The 14,746-nt window shown below is 31.0% G+C and overlaps 1 protein-coding gene across 1 annotated transcript; it reads right to left on the reverse strand.

Annotated features, from left to right (window-relative positions):
- Positions 1-6,697: 6,697 nt before the first annotated feature.
- LOC139483325 (uncharacterized) lies at positions 6,698-13,275 on the reverse strand. The gene is made up of 5 exons (XM_071267350.1): positions 13,209-13,275; positions 12,113-12,421; positions 10,706-10,766; positions 9,494-9,603; positions 6,698-6,732 (listed from the first exon to the last, which is right to left on the reverse strand). The coding sequence occupies exons 1-5, from the start codon at positions 13,258-13,260 to the stop codon at positions 6,698-6,700; spliced, it is 567 nt and encodes a 188-aa protein (XP_071123451.1). The 5' UTR covers positions 13,261-13,275.
- Positions 13,276-14,746: the final 1,471 nt, after the last annotated feature.

Here is a 14,746-nt window from a genome sequence, read left to right on the forward strand (position 1 = left end):
AGACAAGCCTTTGTACTGTGACTTTGTTTTAAAATTTCAAACATGAGGCTGTTACGGCCCTGGTCAATGTTTTTAAGCAATACATAGTTTCCTTTCATTTTGTTGTTGGCTTTCTGAAATAAATGTTTACATATTATAGACTATCATGATCCTTTTTTTCAATTTCAGTTAAACACTATGTCTGATTTGCTTTTTCAGAAACTTTAGCATGTTTAAATGTCTTTTTCTTTTTCTTCATCTTTTTGAAACCCTAGTTTTGTATTACCACTGACCAGTTCAGTAAAAAAACAGCTGCTTCATGTTTGTATAAATGTGTTTGTAACCTTTCTAACATGCTATTATTTTCCGTTATTTTTTATTCCGTGTCTATAGATAGTCTTGATCGGAGAGTCAAGATTTATTTTGTCTGTTGGTTGCTTGGCTAGCGTAAGCTAATCGATTTACCTCACATTTTGAAGTTGGATGGAGATTGTTTTTAAATAAATGCCGTACCTTTGTACTTTGGTTTCCTGTCGGTTTTTTCTCAATTTTAAATTGGGAAGTTTTATCATTTGTTTTGCATGATTATTAATTTTGACTTGCAAATGAACAATTAATAAATCTAGTCCCATGTGTGCTAGCGAAATGTCTTTAGTGTAATCTCGGAGTGTAATTTTTATTTCAACTTTTACGTTTGCTTCAGCACAACCTAAAACACGAAAACTTTCATTTTCTTGTAAGAATGAGATTCGTTACTTCAAACAAAAATCGCTTTTATCTTTTTTTTTTTTTTTTTGCAGTAAAAGACCGGTTTCTTAAAAAAACCTTTCATACAATCGACTAAACGAAGTATTAAGTATAAGCTTCGGGAAGGTCAAGGATTATAACATATTTTTCGTAATTTTGCAAAAATCGAAAATTTACGGTAATTAATGGTCGAATTGAAGCTTAATACCTACCAAAAAATCTCAAAGAGCGAAAAGACTTTCATTTTAGTCATCTCTGGTGTATTTATGATGGCTTGGTTTGAAGCGAGAACAGACGAACTATGCTTACTAGTGTTGCATAAAAAAACATGAGGATATGGTTTGTCCTTTATGAATCTATATTGCAAATTTGACTCATATAAGGATAATGTTTGTCTCATAGAAAAATCGGTAGTTTTAACCGATAATTTATTTTTCGATTTTTATCGGATATAGTAGTTATTTGGAAAAATACAAACCGTATAATTAATTATTAAAGTTTCGTATGCATCATAAATCAACCGGCTCCGGCAACTTTTGACTTGTTCTAATATCAATAGTAATGATTTCCAGCGGAGAAACAGATAGATATTTTGGTCGTGGTTGAAAGAATCGTAAAAGTGTTATTTTTCTAAATTCTGTTTGTTTAATCGGACAAAGTAGAGTCTTAATTTGATTTTTTTTTGCCGAACTGGACTCTATATTGTGTATTGAATTGAAAGTTTGCAAACGTTCCGACCAATGAAATTCATTTTAATATGTAACGCGAACTTCAACGAGAGCACCTAGATGAAATATTTTATCTATACTACAATCAGTTTTAACTTAGAAATTTCCGCTCAAATATATAGGAAATAAAACTATATGAAAACAACAATGCAGAATGTTTCTTTTCCATTTTTTTTTTAACAATGTTTATGTTCATTTCAATTTGGTAAGTAGACTTATATTTAATGCCCAAAACGTAAATATATGTTTTCTTTTAAAACATTAAAAAACGTGAGAGTATGCCGATAAATAGCCAGTCTAGGTCGTTAAACTTAAATCAACTTACCCATCGTTATCGCAGACTAAAATTTATCTCATATATATATGTTCATTTATGACAAGTACGTCAGGATGCATGACAGCACAATAATCTTTTTACAGAATCGTAAGAACAATATTTTTGTTTGATATTTGCTTCTCTTCCACAATTAACGCCCGATTTGGCCATTGACCGGTATTACAATTTAACACAGTTTTAAAAGTTCAGTGGGCTGCTACTTCATTTATAATTTTGGGTATGACTTTCTGTTTATCATATTCAACATACGTCAACATTGTCTTCATCAATTTTATTATTCAATTCATCAAAACCTTGTTTTTCATTACAAGCTTTTCCGTATATCAATATACGGCAAGAGAATGAATATTTGTTGCTTACCGGAAATATAAGATACATCGATTTAAATTATGTACACAATAATTGCTGTGTAGTTTCCATGTCTACATTTGATTTACGAGTACAATATAGTAAACATAAAAAGAGAAAAGAGAAACGGTAAATATACAGGAATACATAAAGTTTCGTAAATAGTTGCAAAGGACCACATGTTACTTACATGCCATGAGGTTTCATAGCATTCGGTAATTTTTGAAACGCACATATATGTGCGATAAAGATCTAGTACATTTGAGCAAATTAAATTTATGTTATCCATCTAACTATTTTATTTTCAACAGATTCCCTAGTTTGACATTTTTAAACCACGCGTGCATATATATTTTAATGTTTTTTATTTAAATGCCTTATATATGAAAATGTCACGTGTATTATACGTTCGTTTAATTAAATTGTGGAGCATGTGACTTAATAAGACTACGCATTTAAAGTTTGAAACAAAAAACGATAGATACATCGAGGTCGTTTTGCTTGGGTGATTTACTTGTAAAAAGCTCGGGTCTCATCCATGTTTAAAACGAATTAATGGATGTTTGAAATAGTTTAACGGGGGCGTGGCCTATTAGTTTAACGCAACTAACCAGCAACTTGATTTCAATTGATTCACCGCAGAGAAATCTATTTGACTGGCGTTAAAATGAATTGATATGAATTGATATGAATTAAATATAATTTTCAATTTTTGTCAATCTTTATTAATAAACGATCAATCTCATTTAAATAGCGTTAACACGTTTTTGTCCGTTCAAGTTAAATTCGGGTTACTAGTGATGGATATTTCATTGTTATTCTACTTGTATGGATTGGATTTTCTATTCTTTTTCCGCAGAATATTCTAACGAAAATTGTACAGTTGTACAGTGTCCGGATATGTACGATGTGGTAAAACTACCAACAATCTCGTCAAATTCGTCAAATTTGTCGAGAGATTTGTGCACATGAATGAAATAGTTGTCACTTGACGTTTAACTACAAACAAAATCAATCAACCGACATAATAGATTAACAGTATACTATTACCAGAAGAGAACCTCAAATACATTTTTTATTAAAAAGCACAAATGAATACAGACATGTCAGTTTTGGTACATGTACTTGGATGATGCGGCCTAATAGTTTCGTTTTACACACCCTAGTGACTGTTCAATATTATGAATACAGAGATGAAACGCTGACATTCTCAATGTATGCGGAAAAAAAATTGCATTAATTGTTTTCCTTATTGCTTACATTTGCCGTCCTACTAACATGTTCACAGGAGTGCCAGGAGAAGACATAATTAGGCGCCATCCTAACAGCGTTCATTTATTTTATACATTGAATCCAGACATCAAACATATGGCTGATTTACTATGCTGATATATAGATTTTTAAATTAAAGTACACATACATGACATATATATGCAGGTCAGTTTTTGGTCGATGCAGTCAAATAATGTTGTTGTATAAGTCAGCATGAGGTATCAAATCTACTGAAATTTTGTTACGTATCAATATTTTGAATAAAAGGAGGACATGCTGACATCCAAAATTAATGCGAACAAAAATTTGTTATTATATTGCAATATTACTGTCCATTGTATTATACATTGAATCTTGACATAAAAAATATGGCTTATTTACTATGCGGGTATACACGGTATATAGATATACAAATTAAAGTGCACATACACATGTATGGTCAGTTTTGGTCAATGCGGTCAAATCATTTTGTTGTACAAGTCAGCATGAGGTATCAAAACTACTGAAATTTTGTTACGTTTCAATATTTTGAATAAAAGGAGGACATGCTGGCACCCTAAATTTATGCGAACAAAAATTTGTTGTTCATGTTGTTTTTGTATTGCAATATAGCTGTCCATTGTATTATACATTGAATCCTGACATAAAAAAATATGGCTGATTTACTATGCTGGTATATAGATTTACAAATTAGAGTGCACATATGCATGATATGGTCAGTTTTGGTCTTGGTCAATGCGGTCAAATTATTTCATTGTACAAGTCAGCATGAGGTATTAAAACTATTGAAATTTTGTTACGTATCAATATTTTGAATAAAAGGAGGACTTGCTGGCACCCTAAATTTATGCGAAACAAAAATTTGTTGATATTGTATTGCAATATTGCAATCCATTGTATTATACATTAAATCCTGACCTAAAAATATGGCTGAATTACTATGCGGGTATATATGGTATATAGATTTACAAATTTAAGTTCACATATGGTCAGTTTTGGTGGAAGTGCTCAAAATATTTTGTTGTACAAGTCAGCATGAGGTATCAAAACACTGTAATTTAGATACGTATCAATATTTTGAATGAAAGGAGGACATTCTAGCACCCTAAATGTATGCGAACACAAATTTGTTGTTATTGTATTGCAATATTGCTGTCCATTGCATTGTACATTGAATCCTAACACAAAAAATATGGCTGATTTACTATACAGGTATACAATGGTATATAACTTTACAAATTAAAGTGTAAATATGATCAGTTTTAGTTGATGCGGTCAAATAATTTTGTTGTATAAGTCAGCATGGTCAGCATGAGGTATCAAAACTACTGAAATTTTGTTATGTATCAATATTTTGAATAAAAGGAGGACATACAAAAAATGTATGCTGGCACCCTAAATTTATGCAAACAAAAAATTGATATTATTGTAAAGCAATATTGCTGTCCATTGTAATATACATTGAATCCTGACATAACAAATATTGCTGATTTACTATGCTGGTATATAGATTTACAAATTAAAGTGCACATATGGTCAGTTTTAGTTGTACAAGTCAGTATGAGGTATCAAAACTACTGAAATTTTGTTACGTATCAAAATTTTGAATAAAAGGAGGACATGCTGGTACCCTAAATTTATGCGAACAAAAATTTGAAAAAAATATGGCTGATTTACTATGCAGGTATATAGATTTATAAATAAAAGTGCACACATGGTCAGTTTTGGTCAACGCGGTCAAATAATTTTGTTGTACAAGTCAGCATGAGGTATCAAAACGTAACTAATTTTTTTTACGCATCAATATTTTGAATAACAGGAGGACATGCTGGCACCCTAAATTTATGCGAAAAAAAAATGTGTAGTCATGTGTTAAAATGATGATTTCCTCTAAAATACGTCCTTTCATAGATATACATATACATAAAGTGCAAATATGATTGAATTGATAGGTATTGGAAATATATATTCAGTGCCCGTTATCTTTGTAACCAAGATCGTTTTTTAATTCATAGATTGGCAGATGACAGATAAATTTGTGTTACAAGCAATGTTTTATGCGTACTTTATTTTCAAATATTTGTATTAAATCCTGTTTATATAACGGAAGTATTAGTTTTACTTTATTTTCGATGTTTATACTACGAAACAAAGATATTAAAATATATTTTTAAAAAATCGATGTAGAGCGGTCCTGGTTACAAGTTAACTTAGTGTTGAGCAGACCAGTCAAAAGTTAACTTGGGAACAGGTCTGGTTTCGATCGGATTTGTCAAAGCAAAAGTTAACCTATGTTAACTTTATGGCAGGACTAGTTTCAAAGTTAACTTATGTTAACTTTACGGCAGGACTGGTTCGAAGTTAACTTATATCAATAGCGGACCTGTTTCGAAGTTAACTTTTTGGCAGACATAAAAACAGTCCTAGGACCAAGTCCGCTTTTCAAGTTAACTAGATTTTGGTCCTAGGACTGGTCAGAGCAGTCCTTAATCCGGTCACAGGTTAACTTTGACCAGTCCAAATGACTGGTTATCAAGTTAACTTGCTGTACATGTTAAGACTGCACCCATCTGTAGCAGTCTATCAATAGCTATTGTGACATGAGCAACAACGACCGTATGTATTTATTTTTACACCAAGCATTAGCAAACAATACTCAAAACACATTTAATGCATGGTATATAAAGTATCAAACTAAAACCAACATTTTGACTCGATTTTCCAATTTCATCTATTCTGTTGTGGCTGTAAACAAATCTTAAAGGACTTTTATAAATTGTTATTTGGATGGAGAGTTGTCTCATTGGCACTCACACCATATCTTCCTATATCTATTTGTAGTTTGAAATGCTTTTTAAACAATAAAATTATGAAGACAAAACCGGGTATCGAAATATTCATCAAATTAAGATTCAGTATTTTGATAAAAATATTGAAAAGCATCTTCAAAATCAAAATAACTCTTCCGTTTCTATTTAGGCATTACAAAATCGAGTCAGTAAAAGCTTCAATAAATTCAGAGGCAAAAAGTATTGTGTACTTCATTGATAACCATCATAACATCATTGGCCGTATTATTAACCGGTTTTGATTTTGACGAAGTCAATGACCCCCACAGGAAGAAATAACAACAAAAACATGAAAAACTACAATTTAAGATATTATTTGTTTATCAATATATAGTTTCGTCTGATTTTTGGTAAGTAAAATAAAACAATGATTATAGAATAATCATAGTAATATAAAGTATAACATAGTAATTCACCATTTATATTTGCAAAGGAAATTACTTACTTATTAAAGGCACCTCTTCATCTGAATCTGAAAATTTATATGAAAACTTCTGTATTTTATGATAAGACTACCATACACTAGTACGAGACATCTACCAAAAATATATGGAACTCAAAACATGGGCTTATACGGATCTATTGATTCAACTTACATATCTTGAGTGATTTCTTAATTTAAATCACAAAACCTAGGAAGGTGAAACTGTTAACATATAATCGTTCTATTTTTTTCAATAAAATTTTCATTTTAGTAAATCTATCATTACCGATAACCGTTTGATGTTGTGGTTCCAAAACAAATACAATTATTATCTTGTTATTCTTTTTGTGCCATCACATTTTATCTAACTAGTATGATTTTAACGCTATTTGAGACTAATACTGTTTCAGTCTGTAATTATCTTATTGCCGATGATTTTCAGTTATTATTATGACTGATAAATACAGGCAACAGTAGTATACCGATGTTCAAACTCATAAATCCATGGACAAAAAACAAAATCGGGGTAACAAACTAAAACTGAGGGAAACGCATTAAATATAAGAGGAGAACAACGACACAACACTACAATGTAACACACACAGAAACGGACCAAGCAACAGACGAGAAATCCCACGAGAATAACAAATATAACATCATAACCAAATACATGAATTTGGGATAGACAAGTACCGTGACACGTCTTATCGCAATGTGAATTTACACTCAAAAATAAGAGAAAACAAACGACGCAACGTTAAAATGTAACACATACAGAAACGAACTATAATATAACAATGGCCATATTCCTGACTTGGTGCAGGACATTTTTAAAGAAAAAAATGGCGGGTTGAACCTGGTTTTGTGGCATGCCAAACCTCCCCTTTTAAAGCTATGTGAAATATAATATTAAGATGACAACTCAACACTACAAGACTACAATATAAATAAATTGGAGAATACAATTTACAAAGAAACACACGAACCACAGCCAACAAAAGGCAACAAGTTGAAAATGTTAATACGCCAGAAGTGCATTTTATCCACACAAGATCTACTAGTGATGTCCAGATACAAAAGTTTGAAAGCCGAAACAAGCACAAAGTCGAACAGCATCGAGGACTAAAAGATCAAAAAAGTTGTGCCAAAAACGGCCAGGGTTTTCTGTTAGTTACCAGAACATCCTTATCATTTAAAATAATTTATACTTTTTGCAAACAGTAAATTTATAAAATTAATAAACAAAAGCTGTACATGATAGAACTGATATATTAACTAATTACAGGAAACAACTGAAATACATTACATAACCAGACATTTGCAACACAATATGTAGACACATCCGAATATGTTTAAACCTAAACGCCAAGTGACGTCATATTTGAAATTGTAAAAAATGACAAAAAAATGATGACGTCATTTGAATTTGTAAAACAGATCATCAAAAAATGAAAAATGACGTCATTTGAATAAGATAGAACTAGGACTGACCCAAGATTACATTTGAGCTAAATACTGATATTGCACTTAATAACAATGCAGTGCATTTCAATATTTATTAATAGCAAACTAAGGCAGCAATTAACTATATTATAAAGCTATGTACGGTTTGTTTTGAATCTCACTTGAAACGTAAAATATCGCACTGATTACGTTGAACAAAATGAAATCTAATAAATGAATGCGGTGATCAATATTATTTACCATAACACATAAATATAATAGATAAGAAGTCAACACATTTGACAAAATCCGATGAGAATTACAAATATAACATTAAACATTTAATCTAAATACATGAATTTGGGATAGACAAGTACCGTAACACGTCTTATAGTAATGCGAATTCACACTCAGCAAAACAGTCACAATCGGGAATAAGTCACGTTTGGTAATTAAAAGATACGACGACATAATGACAAACAACAATCTACCATGTGGTAAAAATGTCCTTAGCTAGTTTGGTCAAAGATACATCGTATGGATCCACCAATTCGTGATGGTGTCTATAAAATTTACGGAGTGTCAATTTTAATCTGTCCTCCTAATAACTTTGTTGGAGCAGTTTCTGCGTAAGGAGCACACTCCTGTATATGAAGTTCGTATATTGTGTTCAAGCACGAGAATAACGTATAAATTGTGATATGTAAACACCATACGAAGGGGCAGAGGGTATGTTACTGCTAAGAAATGGGAAATTGATAATTGGGGAGTTGAAATCGTCCCGTTTATCATAGATTTTTGTTTGAAGTCGTCCATCTACGTCAATATTAAGGAAAAGATCAAGGTATGAAGCAGTCCTTCTAGTACAATGTAGTATCAGTAGTATCCTTAATTTCAAGTTCACTGGGATATATGAGATTGGCTGAAATATGGGTTATTCAATGATAGAACAATATAATCGTACCAGAAAGAATTACATTATGATGTAATAATTTAATTTTTGATTTACGCGTCTTTTGATTGGCTGACAGTGTTTTGTCTATCAGGTCATATACATAATTCTGTCATGTGACCGTGACGTCAGCAAAGTTGTTTCATGATTAACCCAAGCTTAAATGAAATTTAGAATTAAATTATAAGGAACAACTATATATGTTTTCTGTCTCTTCGAAATGACACACAAATGTAGTGCACACTTATAAAAAAGATCAGCTACGCTGGGCATTCAGGGTGCACCACATTGTTGATGTTATTTCTTCATAGACAAAAAAATATAACAGTCATTTCTGAATTGTTTTTTTTTAACCGAAATGATACAGTGAGCCAAAACCTTTTAAAACCCAGATTGTGTTGAATATCAAAATACCTTTTATGCTGATTCTGAAGTTTTGGGATCTTTTTTTCCTACGTTTCCAAAAACAAACAATGATAATACCAAATGACACTGATGCGGAAACTCCAAGTATGATACCAGCACTGAAATCAGTAAAACATACAATAACAATACATTATGAGTCGACAATGCTTAGAAATTGTATAACGTGTATAGTTAATCGATGTTGCTGGTAGTACTCAATATTTAATAGAGAAAGTTGACAGTTCTTATCTAAACTTTTAGATCTACAAATTGATGCATGGTTCTTGACTAACTTATTTATATTAATAAAGAAAAAAGGCAAAAAAAAAACAAACATATATATATATATATAAGTGAAATTAAGCCTTAGTTTGTACAAATTGTAATTTGTACAGGAACTTTTTGTACAAATTATAATTTGTACAAAATGATAACTTGTACACAACATATATAAACGAAACTATTCAATTCGTTTTTAGATCAATCGTACACTTATATTGACAAACTCATATGTCACGTTTGCTATTGTTCTGATGGACACACACCAATACTAGGTTCTTAAAAGCTGACCATTACCAAATGGAATAGAAAGCTCTTTCATTCCAACGTATTGTAAAAAAAATTGACAGGGAATACTATTTTGCCAAAAAAAGATCTCTTGCTGTTATAATATATGTATTTAATTGTGACGAGCGAATCAACAAAACGTGTTTGTTTAGCAGAATACTTTTGAGACAAAATCACATTTCTTGTAAATAACTCGTAGCAAAATGATTAATACTTCTTATTGTTTGTCATTAATTTCATAAACATGTTGGTCTTATAGATTTGTTTGAAATTGTTGTCTTATATTTTACCGTCCAAGCTACAATGAAGTATCATTATGAAATATTTTCTGATTTTTCATGAGAACAATTATTTGTCGACTTATATTTTTTTACCAGTTACACCTTATTAGTGTTGTAAAGATTCTCAAACATTAGGTTCAGGTGATGTTTAAAAGAATTAATGACAGCGACGTCAAGAATTTGCTATTTTTGTCAAGCTGACATGTCCTTTCGTAATACAATGGGGGAACGCGAGGTAGAAGGTATAGATGAAAACAGTGGTTATATAAATTATATACAATCGATATAGGAATGGAAAAAAGTTAATATAAATATTACAGTATACAGACGGAAGTTACTTTAAGCTTTTGAATTAAAGTATAAAAAAACTTACATTGTTCCAGCAGAAAAGGTTGTGTCATCAACTGGACTATTTTGTTGAGTAGTACTTATGTCTTAATAGAATATATAATAACATGTAGAATGAATCAACATAAGTTGAAGTTTTAAAGACTACAAATCCTTCATTTGGTGTTAATATGCAACTTCAAAATTATATCTAACAGCATCAGCCATTTTTTATTTTTAATTTGAATGAATTGATGAAATCATTTTAATTATATTACGTAACTTCCTCGTGTAAAGGTCTATGATCTTTTCCTGGCTTTGTTTAGTACTTTCTCCTAAAATACTTAAAACTGAATTACAAAAGCCTAACAATTAGTAAACCATTATCGTTGTGTGGCAGAGACACCAATACGGAGTCGACTGATTAATTCAGATTTATTCTCTGATGTAAACATCGTGCTGGTCATTTGATGTTCAGTTTCTCACCTTCTAATATTAGTAAACATGATCATAGAAAGTAAAAGTATAAATAGGTAAAACAATACTTTAAGGATAATTAAACTAATGTGCATAGCCGTCGACTGATGATATGTTTCAAAATCTTGTCTCGCTGATTTTCTTTTACAATACATATCCATTCTTAATGTTTTACTGTCCAAGATACTCTGATGCATCCTTGTGAAATACTTTATGATAATCTCATATTGTAATTTTGCTAGTGAAGTTATCTTTTTAACCACATCACCGTCTATAAATATTTGATTTGTCCATGAAACATTTTTGATTCATCACGAATCTGTCTTTTGAAATTGAAACACGCGTTTTGCGTACCAAACACACGATTGGTATTACCATATGCCGTGTATTATTAATATGTAACGGGCGACTATTGTAAAACAACTGTTAAAGAAATAACTTACGAAAACTTCCATAACAGTTATTTCTGAATGCAGGTATCAAGTAAATATAACAAAAGAAGATGTGGTATGTTTGCCAATGAGAAAACTGAGGAAACCAAATGATTAAACAAAACTAGAGGTCGCTGTACAACTTTCAACAATGAGCAGAATACATACCAGTACCATATAGTCAGATAGAAAGACCCGGAAATAACAAATGTAAAACAATATCAGCGTGTAAAACTAACGACCTGATTTATGTACAGAATAAAGAACGAAAAACAAATATGATATGCAGCAACGACCAACAACAACATTTAAATATTGGCTCATAAATTGGGATAGACAGTATATATGATATACAATGTGGCTGTGTGGGAAAGAAATATGAGGGATAAAATACACCAACGAGACAGTTACTTGTGCTTTGACAAAAACCCATATCTACGTTTGTTCAATTCTATTTCAACCCAAACGACATTCTTATATATTGATATCACATTACGTTTACCAAACTACATGTACATATTTACTTAGTGGTAGCTAGTACTTACAATTAAAAACATTCTCTTCCAACAGAGTTTGTTGGTCTCCAAATATAGAGCCATACACACAAGCATATGACACATTCAAATCTTCATCTGTCAGATTTTGTATAACTAATGTGTATCCATCCTTTAAAACCTTTCCATCATATTTTTTAGAAGGTGTCCATGTTTTGACATCTATAAATATTATCTTTTCGTTTGGAATGTACTTATTCCATCCTGCAAATTGTGAACAGCAGTTTGACACATTGCAAAATAATGTCACATTTTGTCCATAATCTGTTACTGTTTTAACAACTGTCCATTCTAAAATACCTACAATATATATTGTTTTTTTCTTGCTTGAGAAATGGCTACAATGTTGGGTAGATGACAAGTATACAAAAAAAATTTGGCTTTAACAAACTACTGATCTTCATCAGTTTACTTAATGTAAACAAGACCAACAAACTGTGTGTGTGTCAAAACTAGAAGCAGTTTATTAATTTTCATGTGATTATAACGTGTTCTGCAAAGCATTCTGACCTTTTTTTTTACTGAAAGACTTCTATATATCGATTGCCTCATTTCAGGAACTAGTCGACAGGAAGTAAAGCATACTAATGCTTATTTTGCGTTAATAAACTCATCGTCAAAAGGTCACCAGTATGTTCTTAATACAAACAACTCGAACTCCTCGTCGATGCTCTCTACGGCAATATAATATCATTGTAAATGTATTGGCCTGGATAATTGCTGTAATCTAAAGACCTAACAAACCAGTCAGCCGCAGCAAACGTGTTATTTACCTTGACCTTGATAATCAGATTATTTCAATTATTCATACCTTATTATACATGTTATACATTGAATAGAAACTAAGGAATCGAATTGAAATCATCTCATAAAACATTTTAAATACTGGCCCAATGTTGCTTTTGTCCAATGTCAGGAATCGCTAGCCTTGTGTTTGTCTTGATTCGTACTTTTTGTTCTTTGTAGGTTTCTTATCTCATTTTTATTCTCTTCTCTACTTATTAAAAATATTTTTGTTTTGGCAATTTTCTTTAAATCGGTTTTCAGTTGGCTGAATAATATGTAAATATAAGTGTCACGTTCTCACCTTGTACTAGTAGACATCTAATCAGAATTATAAATGCCACCAGATACGTCATATCTGTAATGCTTCGTGAATCTAAAAAATACATTATTGCTACTACTATTAATAACCTGCAAAATGCAATTATTTAAGTGCTTCTTCTAAGATAACAAGAATATAACAATACGGGATAAGTAAAAAGTAATGATGTGTATTCGCCATTTGATTGAAATCAAATGAGTCTTATATTCAATCTTAATAGATTCATCGGGCATTCGAGTTCTTCCTCTGATTAGAAACAAATGAAAATAAATTGATTAACAATTTTCTATCAACACAACCAGTGTATATATTGTTTTAGCAATACGTAAATCTACACACCGACTGCTGTTATACAAATGCAGAAATGTCAAATTTAACCATCTGTTTTCCTTTCCTGTTTCAAATTCTTCTCAAATGAAACTTAAAGAATCGTTATCTTTTTAAGTAGTATTTTCCTATGCAATGTTTCAGTGTATTGTTTGCAGAAAGCCCCACTGATTTAAAAATAAAATAAAAATGATTCAATATAATTTGCGAACTTTGTGAGGTAAAGGGCTCTGTAACTGCTACCTGCGTAAAATGAATTTTAATCATGATCCTATAACGTTTTGAAATCAATTTAGGGAAATAACATGTAAATCAGATATTTTTTTTTCATTATACAGTGATTAAAACAATTAGAGCTTCCATCTTGCACATCCACAGATAGTTACCCTGTATTCGTCTTGCACGAGAACGCATACTTAGTAGTCAGGTGTATTTGTGGATTTACAATACACGGCCGCTACAAAATGATCTATATGTGCTATTTATTTATCATACATTATTGAAGTTTTTTGACAAAACATATTCGTTTAAATTATCGAATGACATTAACAATAGTATACTCATCTATACCTGCATTTATGATTACTTACTTGTTTTCCGAATGCAGCATATTTTGTTTGTCCTATACTGACGCCATGCTACTGATTTGCACACACGACTTCTACCTGTTGTAACATCTTTTAAACAGTCTGTTTTTTTATAGAAGTAAAACCTTATAAAAATATTTTTCTGTAAAATACCTTAGACAATCAGTTTTTGCGACAACATCTTCTTTTGTCGGGAGGAGCACATCATTCATTTGTCATAACTTCAAATTAACAAACAGGCTTTCGCCGCCATTTTGGAAGATTTAAAACCTCAATTAGCAGTTCATATGTGTATTGATCCTGACCTAAATAATCAATCAATCAAGTAAAATAGTAAAGAATACACATATTGATAAGATCAAACTTTAAACAAGTTCTTGTTAGTTTGGTCATTTAAATGATTTTTAGTTGACAAAGTATTTGACAAAGTATTTGACATCAAAATCTAATGTATCAAATTTCATGATATGCACTCAAATTAAAAAGAAAGAAACACATTGTGTTTCAATTTTACCGTTGTTAATTTAGACGTTTATAACAATAGTCATTTTATATGTTCACAACTTGACATTGTAACAAACAAAAACAAAACAAAAGTTCCAATAA

Source organism: Mytilus edulis, chromosome 7 (assembly GCF_963676685.1).
Source record: "Mytilus edulis chromosome 7, xbMytEdul2.2, whole genome shotgun sequence".
NCBI classification, from domain to species: Eukaryota; Metazoa; Mollusca; class Bivalvia; order Mytilida; family Mytilidae; genus Mytilus; species Mytilus edulis.